General features: G+C 40.8%; 1 protein-coding gene across 2 annotated transcripts in view; it reads right to left on the bottom strand.

Moving 5' to 3' along the window:
* Positions 1-213: 213 nt before the first annotated feature.
* The window catches only part of LOC100750135 (kinesin-related protein 4), a 63694-nt gene continuing 52188 nt past the window's right edge, over positions 214-11719 (bottom strand). The window contains exons 9-11 of one of the 2 annotated variants that reach the window (XM_024371826.2): positions 4664-4941; positions 2117-4391; positions 214-2026 (exon numbers count right to left, since the gene is read on the bottom strand). In XM_024371826.2, the coding sequence (XP_024227594.1) occupies positions 588-2026; positions 2117-4391; positions 4664-4941 (3992 nt within the window). In that variant the 3' untranslated portion in view covers positions 214-587. Of the gene's footprint in view, positions 4392-4663; positions 4942-11719 lie in introns of both variants that reach the window. The other variant, XM_033324306.1, reaches the window with a different exon arrangement.

Below are 11719 nucleotides of genomic sequence, written 5' to 3'. Positions count from 1 at the left end.
TTAAAAAAAAAAAAAAAAAAAAAAAAACATTCGATATTTTCCTCGCTTTTTAATTCGCGTGTTTCTTCTTTCTTTCTTATCTCTCTCTCTCTCTCTCTCTCTCTCTCGCATTCCGATTTTATTACATATCTTTTGCTACCAGCAAGACATCACATTTCCAGCACGATCGAAGCAGTCAAAAAGCGATAGCATATATTTTATTTTTTCTTTTTCTTTTTTTTTTTTTTTAGTATATATTCTCTCTTACACCACCCTCTCTCGCACGCTCTCTCTCTCTCTTTCTTTCTCTCACTCTCTCACGCTTTCATCCATTCTCTTTCTCTCGCACAATCTCTCTCCGCCGATATAGATAAACAGACTTATTACTTCATCGGTACATATACACATTAATATATTATATTTTATAGTTTACGCTAATTATAGTAAAAACTTTTTCCGGTTCGTTATATATTCCCTAAGAAACTACTTTTTTTTTTTAGCGGATGTTCTGATGTTTCTCTTTTTTTGGTAAATATAGAACGTTTATCAGTGCGTGATGTACGATCGACATAAAACTAAGATTGAAATCGGTCTTGTTTACCGCAAATTCAATCGGAACTCATGATCAGCTGGTTATCGTTTGGAGTAACAACAGGCGACAGATCTTTTTTCGGTACGTCATCGATCATCGAGTCGATTAACGCGTTTATCTCAGACACGCCATTCTGTAGTACCTTTCCTTTGTCGATGCCTGTTTTTCCCATAGACGAAGTTTTGGAAACTTTCGTTACAGTGGTAGATTTCTTGGTTGGTGACGCAGCCGTGGTAGTTTTCGTTGTCGAGGATACACGTTTTACCGTGGTTGTGGTAGAAGCACTGGTGGATAAACGAGTCGTCTTGCTAGCAGCGGTACTTGTTCGCCCCATGGAAATCTGCTTGTTGGCTGTTTCTTTAACTTGTTTATCGATTATCGGCGACTTGTTGGCGTTTAAGCGAGCTTTCATAGCATTTCCAACGGCTGGAGCCGTTTTAGGTCTCGTACTAGCCGCCGTGGTAGTATTGGAAGCGTTGGTCGCGGTGCTGCTGGATTTTAGAGTTGTGCTGGATTTGACGGTCGTGGTGGTAGCAGATGCTGGTTTCGGTTTCGTCGTTGTTCCGGAGGACAGTCGCGTAGTGGATGTTTTGACTAGCGTGGTTTTGGTTGTGGACGGTGTTTTGCTAGAAGGTTTAGTCGCGGTTGGTTTAGTCGAAGGTTTCACGTCACCGTTTGCAGTAGGTTTCTTATCGGTGGAAGTCGGTTTCGGCGAGGATGTCGTGGCGACAGGTTTTGGTTTAGAGACACTGCTGACGTTGGTTCTGCTAGTTGGTTTCGTTGTAGTAGTCGATGTCGTTGTTTTCGTAGCGGTCTTCGAAACTGATGGTTTGCTGGCCGTTGCAGCGGTTGAAACCGTAGATTTCTTCGGAGCGTCTAGATCTTTCGGACGAGAGGGTGTCGATGGCTTTTTCGTTGCCGCAGTCGGCGTACGCGTCGTGGAACTTGGAGTTTTCGAGGGGGACGTTGGCACTGATTTCGGTGCAGGTGTCTTCGAAGAAGATTTCATTGGTTTTGCTGCGGATACCTTTGATTTCGTTTTGCTTTGTGCTGCAGCCGCACCCGCTGTGACTGCTGCAGCGGTCACGGCCGCCGTTGCAGCCGCTTCGACGATTTTGTTTTCTGCAACTTGGACTGTCTTTTCTATTTCCAATTCCTTCACTTCTCCCAGTTCCTTAACGTCTTCTGGCTTTTTAACTTCTGGTTCTTTAATCTCTGACGCCATCGTTTCTGGTTCTTTGATCTCTGACTTTGTAATTTCTGGTTCTTTGATCTCCGACTCCGTAGTTTTTAGTTCTTTAATTTCAGATTCCATAATTTTTGTTTCTTTAACTTCTGGTTCTTTAATTTCTGTTTCTTTAACTTCTGGTTCTTTGATTTCTAATTCTTTAACATCTGGTTCTTTAATTTCTAATTCCTTAACTTCCGGTTCTTTAACTTCTGGCTCCATAATTTCTGACTCTTTAATTTCTGCTTCGTTAACTTCTGGTTCTTTAATTTCCGTCTCTTTAACTTCTGGTTCTTTGATTTCTAATTCTTTAACATCTGGTTCTTTAATTTCTAACTCCTTAACTTCTGGTTCTTTAATTTCTGGCTCCATAATTTCTGGTTCTTTAATTTCTGCTTCATTAACTTCTGGTTCTTTAATTTCTGACTCCTCAACTTTCGGTTCTTTAATTTCTGGCTCTTTAACTTCTATCTGATCCACTTTTGGCTCTTCCAATTTTAATCGTTCAATTTCTGTTTCTGGCTCACCGTTGATCTCTGATTTATCAACTTCAGGCAAAAGTTCTTCGATCTCCTGCCTTTCTCGTATCATGCATTCTACTTCGACTGCAGGTTCTGTGAGTTTTTCTAGTTCTGCGGTGACATTTCTCGATTCTTCCTTCTTTATAAGTTCTTCCTCAAGATCATTAACAACTTCGGATTTAAGAATCTCGTCTTCCGTAGGTTGCAATTGGTTCTCCAAACCTGTGAATTCTTGCATAGAATCGGACAAATTCAAAGTAAATTCTTCAACTGGCTCCGCCTTTGGCTCTACAGCTTCCACCGTCGCTTCTGTCGATATCGTTGGTTCCATCGGTTCCTCTACAGAGTTCGTTGTTTCCTCCGCTTCGTCCTCCGCAGTAACGTCTTTCGATTCGGTTACATCTAGTTTTTGGCCAATATCGATAGGGCGTTCCATAGAGCAAACAATATCGTCAACTGGTTTTTCCTGAAGTTCCTGGGGAGAAAGGGATGGTGTCATCAAAGAGGCAGGATGTTTTACGCAAACGTCCTGCTGTTCTTCGGCAAAATCTAATAAATTCACTCCCTGCACCGGTGATTTCGTGCATACTAAATCATCGACTTCCTTCTCATCGAACTGTACGTTTGAAACTATATCCTGTTGAACCAGTTCGAAAGCGTCACCAGCTTCTGTGGAATACGTTTGATAAGAATCAGCAGTTTCTTCCGTACGTGACACTTGACAAACGTCGATCGTTTCGGCGGCAGACGATTGGGAAACCACTTCGTTGCTTTCCATACCATACGATTGGAAGTTGTATTGAGTGGGTATAAATTCTGGAGCATCCGCGTGTAACGAAGATCGAACCTGTATGGAAGACTGAACTTGTGCGCTCTCAGTTGTTGCTATCATCGAATCATTTTCCATCGCATCGGGAACTGGTGACAAGGACGAGGGAGTATCAGCCTCGTTCGAGTAAATATCTTTTTGAAGATCGCTTCCAGCAAGAGCAGCGGTGTCCTCGCTAGCTTCGTCTATGAGCTTGGTTTCGTCTATGTCGACGCTCGAAGGCGATAACGGTTGTTCGTTATCGATGGAAACGGCTTCTTTTTTCGACTCGAATTCAGCGGAATAATTCTCGGCCAATGGGGAATGATCGTATTTCACGGTTTCTTCTTGTTCCAATTGGGAACACTCTGATCGCGGATTTAAGAAATCAACGCTGTTGGTTTCCGATTCGTCCGCGTGCCCGATGAAAGTATCCTGGCAATTTTCTTGTTGCAAAGACAGATTCGCGAATACGTCAACGAGCTTGTCGGAAAATGCTGGCTTCTTGTCTAGCAGTTCCTCGGCAGTGGGTCCGGTGGTTATTACGTTCTTCGAGTCAACTTCCATGTTCGGTGATTCCGCCATGAATTCTTCTTCTTCCTCCTTTTCCATAATGCCATTCTTATCCTCCAAATCGGCGTTGCTTAGATTATGAACGGCGTTCAAGTCGACGCTTTTGTCGAACGCCGCTTCGAAGTCGCTGGGTGTGAAGGACATAGCCATCGGGTCTTTAGCGATGTCATACTCGCGGTCGGAGCTTGAGAAAGATTCGTCTATCGCGGAGATACCTGTTCTGTGGAGTTCGCTAGCTGTTAAGAAGCTGACTGCCGATTCGTCTCCAAATTCAGCTTTCGTCGACGATATTTCAGAATCGTCCATATTCCCGGATATACTGGTCGCCTTTTGTTGATCAGGCATAAAATCCGTATAGTCGGTGGTACGACACGACACACTATCGCCATTTTGGTACTCTTTCTCTTCGACCTCGACTTCTCTTGGTCGCTGGCACACTTCTTTCTCGAATTCGCTCTGACTGGGTACCTGTATGTCGTCCATCTGTGGAACTTGTTTGAAAGGCGAGCCAGAAACAGGATAATCCTCGACGAGATTCATTCTCGTTCCCATAAACTGCGGTGAAATGGGAATGAATTCTGCCGCGTCAGGATTCAATTGAAAATCCACGTCCTTCGGCTGATCTTGCTCCTCTGCGCAACGATCCTCCAATTTTATCGGTTTCTCTTCCATTCTATCTTCGGTGCTAATCTATTCGCAAAAAACGATTTTCCGTTAAAACCTAATAGCATCGCGTTAATTAAGATCCGGCGAAACGTTCGATTTAACGATAAAATAAAACAACATATAACGAAAGAAACGAAACGGATCAAACGAAATACCGATTCGAATCGGACCTAGCAACGATGCTACGATGCCGGGGCGTCGTAAATAAACAAATAGCGAATTATTATCGACAAGGGTAGAGGTAAATATACACGAATAGTGGAAATGAAAAATGTTCGATTAAAATTGAAAAATACCTCTGTGTTAAAAAGCTTAGGCGATTCCTCTTTCGGACTTTCGCATTTAATGTCTTCCTCTATGCCTTCAGACTGGATTTTCGACTCGATATCTTCCACAGCTAATTCTGGTACGTCGGTTTCTTCTTCCACGTTTTTCGTTTCCTGGGGTTCGTCGACAGGCGTTACGGAATCTTTTTCTTTGTTCGGATCAATACGATAATAGTTCCATTCGTCTTCGGAATCCTCGCTGTCCGCTACATTATCCGGTTCGTGGATCAGTGCATGCTGAAGAGGCTCTGCGAACAATTGATATCGATAAACAACCAGTTAATAATAACAACAGCTAACGTTTACGTCAATGTCGCTTTTTTAAATGCACCTGTCGCGTACTAATCCTGTAAATATCGCACAATTAATATTTTTTAATGTTTGTAGATTTGAATCAACTAAACGTAGCGAAAGAAATGATATTCCGAATTAGCTAACGATTTAAGTATACTTGGACACATCGTACGAAGAGATAAACTCGCTTGGACGAAGTCGTGGCCTTAGAAAATTAACACAGCGATAAAGCGCAGCTCGAGCAACCGAGGATAGTCGAACTATCGAAACGACCAAACGAAAACAGAAAAATATAATTTTCGTTATTAACGCGTTGAAGAGAAGATCACCGGTGACGAAAAACGACAAAATTCGTCGAAATTGATTCACGCTGGAATCGTCGAATCGATCAGAAACCACGAACTGTTTCCTTGCAAGATCAACGTCGCGTAGAAACGTAATTTTATCTACACGATTATTTATTTTCGAAATACTTAGATTACAGTTTACGGGAAATTAGTTCTAGCGTCCAAGTATTTAAATTAAAAGAACTAGTAGTATTTGTAAACTCTGTAATATTGCTTAACGCTATGACAGTAAATGCAGCACAAAGCGTTTACGTAATTTCGTTCCTTTTTTTTTTTCTAATAAAATACTAATTACGTACACATGCATGTACCGTGTCCTACGGAAATAAGCGACACTCCGGCACCGACAGCGAGACATACAAAATTCACCTGGCGATTTAACGCGTCGATCACTTATTTACAAATTTCGACGAATTTCGAATTTTTTTCACGACGAACTAAATATACGAAGACAACGTATATATCGATGGTACTTGCATCGCCAGTTACGTCAAACGACCATCGGTTCGTAGGCGAAACACGATCGGCTCGACCCTATGCGTTAACGATACACGGTCCGCTTGCTACAGAAGGAACAAAAACTGTTTCGAAGCATCAAAGATGAAACATCGAGATAAGACTTCGTGACGATCGATTCTACTACCGTTTTCGATCCCACGTCGCTTCTCTCTTTTTTTCTTTCTTTTTCTCACGACACGATAACGTGCTGCAACAGAACAGAAAATGCAACGAGACAGAACGCAAAGGAGAAAAAACTGTGGCAATTCGTAAACGCGAAGTACAGGACGGTGATCGTTGGAGAAAGGGCGATGGTACTCACAAGTCGAAGAAGCAAGCGAGTTTGCAGTAGGATATCTGGCCGCAGGAGCGATCGCCGCTGACTAAGAGGAACTACGCCCGCCAACAGATGCATTATCGATCTAGTCTAGAGAGCCCCCGGTGCACCCCCTTCCGCGACGGCCCTGCCACCACCCACCTGTACCACCACACACACCGCGTATAGCAACAGTCGCACCTCATCTCCAACAGGAACGCCGCTCCTACGATTGGTTCTGGCCCTGCACACACAAGGTGACTCACCCTGCCGTCGGTGCAGGGAATTTCGCTTTAAAGACGAGCAACCGGTGTTCCATCAAATTCACCCCATACTCTGATTCACCGTACGGGATGCCATCGCTCCGCCGCGCCGCGCCGCGCCGCGCCGGCTGATCGACCCACCCCTTCGAGTTTGCTTCGTCGAGATGTTCCTCCGATATTCGTGTTCGGTCGTTGAAACAGACTCTACGATAGGTTCCTAGGTGAAAAACACCCTGTTCGCCACACACACACACACACACATCGATTCTTTCAGTATCATAAATTAGGGAAACGTTGGCAGGGGAGTTAGCGTTCGCAAGATTTGCTACGAAACGTTTGCCAATGTTTCTCCAATTTATGGCGTGTGCTTGTGCTCGAGCAGATTATGGTAATGATCGATGCGATCCATGAATAGCGATATGTATCGATAAAATATGGATGAAAAAATGTTGCAGATTATCGAGCGTGAGTTTCGTCTATATGAAATTTCAATGTCGTGATCGTTTAGTACACGATACGATTCGAAGCCACGGAACGATATCGACCGATCTACGTTTTTTTTTTCTTTTTTCAATCTTCTAAACGTACCTTTACAAAATTTGTTTTACGCGTCCGTCCAATAAACCGATCCTTCTGACTTTTCAAAAAATGTCGTTTGGTCCAATTTAAAGAAAAGTTATTCCGTTTGAAAGAGCCGAACGATATTTATGTTCCCAACTGTATATAGTATCTTAAGTTAATTCTTTCCTCTTTTCTCATTTCGAATGAAATGTTATCGAAAGAAACCAACGAACAGATACGACTGAAAATATCGAGAAACGTATTGCGTTTGATTTATGGCATTCGTGCCATTCTTATTATATATATATATATATATCTTGCTTATATTTACACGTTGAATAAGTTTTAAACGTATGCACGATTTATTTGTGTCGTTTTGTACGAGATCATCGGGCGTCCAAATATTTTTATGAAAATAAAACACGTCTTTTGCTCTTACAGCGCTGACATGGTATCGCTATAACGAATGAATGTAACGTTAACGATGCACGAATGACCAACTAACGAAATCGACCAACTAAACGAAGTTGTGATATAACAGAGAAGAGAATGATTTACGCAATGATTATTTGAATCGAGTTTAAGAGAATTTGAGGATATAAAAGGAAGCTTAGGATATTTCAGAGAAACTAAGAATCTTCTTAAACTTTGGTGTATTTGCTGATCCTTTTTATTTGCAAATCATATATATTTTTTTCGATCATTTATTTATTTATGCGAATAATTATGGTCACAGATATATTCTAAGCTATAAATACTACACACCTGATATTTAGCTATTGGTATTAAATAAGGGATTTGTTATAATATATTATTATCGAAAAAAATCCGATATATGTATATATACACACACACACACGTATGTATATTAAATAAACGCCTATAGCTTATTGCAATTTTAACTATGTGTAATCATCACGCGTGGCTAATAAATGTTTCATCGTTACAGCACGCTTTCGATATATGCACTTGTTGCATATTTTGCGTATTCTTTGCGTAAATGAATATACCTCTGTACATTTTCACGTATTACGTTTCCATACCACGCGTATATCATTTTCATATTTTAATGTATTTCAGACGAACGAACGCCCGCAATCTAGCGAGAATATTTTAATAACATACATATTCTTTCTGCGGTTAATAAGAGGAAACGATCACGATGAGCAACTACTATTAAAGGATACATTTACAGCGTAAAGCGATAGGCAGTTACCACTTCACGTAATCGAAAACTCTAGAAGCCAAAAGTGTACATAGAAACAGGCTCAAGGGATGCCAAAAAAAGGGCAACCCACGCGGAGAACGTTGTCTTAACTCGTTCCTAATTCTAACCTTCCTTCCTTACCACCAACGCAAATCCGTTCCAACGATCTCCGCGTGCAACTTTCGAAATACATACTTGCATCCATTTAGTTTCCCTCCCGAGACGACAACTATTTTAGCTGGATAGTCCTCCTCTTTTCTCGGTTCGCTCCTTTGCATTTGCGTTCCATCGCTCTCTTTCAGCCGATAATTTCAATCTCGGAGCAGATTTCGATTAACGAAGCATCGTTTCCGACGCTGCGCGTTATTCCAATAAAAATAACGAAAACGTTGAATTTATCATCATCTTTGTATTCGTTGTTCGAGATAACTTGTATCCAAAGTTAGTATACACCAGGGGACATTGTGCCGCGTATTTATACATATACAATACCCTAAACTAAACGAAGTCTGCAGGAAGATTCATCGGAACGAGGCGAAAAATAAAAAACCAAAGAAAAAAGAGCGTGCGTCGAAAAGATTTGTCCCGAAAGAGGACTCCCGTTGTATCCGTACGCGTGTCTTTCTCTCTCTTTAGCTAGCTTCTTTTTCTCCTGCTTCTTCGTTCTTCGCTTTTTTCTTCATTTCGACCGTACGTACGGTGCAACGCATCGGTTCAACTTGGTGTATATAGAGAGCAAGGGAGAGCTAATTTTAAACCGGCGACAAGCAGGCAGAACAGAGACAGGAAAAATAAAAGCGAACAGACACTCTGCCGCTATTCGAGGCTCAGTCTCTCTAAGCTGCACCTGACCCGATCCCTGTTGTCATTCGATGTACAGTACCCGATTCGAATGGCAAAAAGTACATATTTTCTTTACAAGGATGCTGTGGTTTCCTAGCGATCTGCGAGAGGTCGAACGTATCGGTCTTTGAACGGTCGTGGATAACCAGCAAACACGACGAATTCGATATATGACCCACGAACACACGACCGTGTTTACTATGAGAATTTTCTAATAATTTTATTTACGTCTCAGACTCGTACTCGAGTGGCGTACAAGTACTAGTCTGTTTGAAAAGTTTCGTCTATTTCTAACGAAAATAATAATATTTCATTTTTCATTGGTTGCATGGGAAAAAATATACACTTAGTGTTTTTTATTTAAAAATCATGGGATTCGACGTAGTTTCGTTATATTTGTATCGCGTTGACTTGTGTATTTTGCGCGAATTTAGAACGGTGTGCGGCGCAGCTTGAAAAACGCGCAACGATACGTTAGACTTCTCCAGCGTAGTAAGTATTTGAGAAAGACTGATCATATCGAAACAAAAGGAAGAGCTACGTTACCGACTGTGATTCGAGCGAGCGTAAAACGTCACAGATGGTTACGAGTTTCGGAACAATGATTTGACGTAAGTAAGGATCGCTGCTGGACGAATTATCGGCTTCGCACGGACAATAAACGCCATGCTGCGATCGTTTACTACAGCTACGGTTTGCTACACATGCGTTCCGAGTACGACACACGTATACCGAGAGGTTTCTATTTGAAATCGTATTGCTGTTTTTATTCTACTTCCTCTTTCGTCAAACGCGATTAAGAATCACGATATCGAGCGGTGTTCTGTTCTAGGTCTTGCATGGTCGTTAGGTAGACCTAAGGATCGCTCGGCGATGTTACGGTTAAAAATCTAGTATAGATAAAATTACGCGTATTATTTGCGAATAAGATGAAACATTAACATAATTTCATTTGCACGTTTATTTATACTATCGATGAAAAAATTGATAATATAAATTACGGAGTATTTGAAAATATCTTGTATCATGGGAAGCTGTGTATCGTATAGAACCCCCTCCCTCATCCAATGAGTGACATAAAACTCTCCACGTTATTACGAAGGCTCGCCCGAGAAAGTATCGCAAATTAAAAATAGACTTAACCTTGAAACGCATATATCGATGAAGGGTCTCGCCACAAAATGTCAATTTAATGACGTATGAAAAGAAAAAGCTTATCCATTATTACGAGAATATTGCTTTCACTTTCGTTCGAAACGCTAATCTGTTCATAGCGATAAGCCGATATATCGGCAATTTATTTACAGTTTTTCTTTTACAGTTCTTGCTTTATAACATGTATACATACATACATGTATACATCGTTATACGGAGCTCTGGCAGACGTAAAAGCATAAGGAGAAAATGTTTCCTATTTGTTGCAAATACCGTCAAGCATCGAGCGTATATAAAATTATTTTCTACGCGTACCTGAATATTTTGTAATTCAAATAATTTAAATTCTTTGCGGAACCTGTGACTTCTGTTTACGAATAGAGCAAGCAGTTTTAGGATAACATCGAAAGAGAAACGCGCATTCTTTTAATCAAAAAGTCAATGTTTATGACTGTAAATCGTTAATCAACATTGGAACTACCAAACCCGAAAAGGACGATATTTCATAAAAGTGAAACGTTTCGATTGTCTCAAGATGTATGTACAAATTAACTAAATAAATTGTATTCCTAATTTAATTACTACAGATAAATATTTCCACATACATATATAATGCTTTTCACTGCAAATACCCTTGAGAATTGAATGGCCGGATATTCAGATAATAACCGATTGAACGTTTAATATTCGAGCATAGGGGAAATGTAATTATTTGAGCATAGGATATAGTACAGTGTGAGTAACCAGTGAAGCATAGTTAACCAGTTAATACGGTTTTACATTACATTCTCTGTCCAATATTTTATAATAGTTACATACTACGCTAGTGCATTTTTCCTCAAGGAATTTCTTTCTTTTACATTTGCACTGCGTGTTTCTCTCTGTCGTACGATGCGTGCGTGTATGTAAGTAAAACGTTTAGCATTTGGCTTCGTTTCAAAACGTTAAAACGTTAAAAATTTCATCACTTGTAGCATTTTTCCTCCAAGCTTTTCGTTTGTAAAAGCTAACCAAGTTCAATCATGGTTCATGAGATATCGAATTCGTCGTTAAATAATTTTCGATCGTTTTTCTAGAAGAATCGACGAATTAATGTACCGTATGCGATGGTCTTTATCCCATCATCCTATATCATTGATGTAGGGACGATCACGACCGCGAAGAACGCGATGCGTCGTATACATAGGCCAGTGTAATTTACTTAAGTTTGAGGTAAGCCGATCCATGCTACACGCACTAGGTTAGATCCAATTACCAGCTTGCAGACGAGAGACCTCGCTAATGTCGTGACACGCTAAACCGACCGCGCTTATATCTTTTTCGGGCTTTCAAAACTGCAATACAGTTAGTAGCACGTGATTCAACGACATAGAGTTTTTAATATTAATTATATAACAAACGCCACTGGGGATAATATTCGCAATATTTTTCTTTTTTTCTAATTAACACGCTTCGGAGCAGCGTGTCCCACTTTTTCCCCATTGTCGCGTTTACTCCATGTGTTTACCTGATGACACCCTTAATTTTTTTTGCGTCGACACG

The sequence above is a fragment of the Bombus impatiens genome, unplaced genomic scaffold (assembly GCF_000188095.3).
Source record: "Bombus impatiens unplaced genomic scaffold, BIMP_2.2 scf_0051, whole genome shotgun sequence".
NCBI classification, from domain to species: Eukaryota; Metazoa; Arthropoda; class Insecta; order Hymenoptera; family Apidae; genus Bombus; species Bombus impatiens.
The sequence above is the reverse complement of the archived record's forward strand: the minus strand, read 5'-3'. Positions and strand labels throughout refer to the sequence as shown.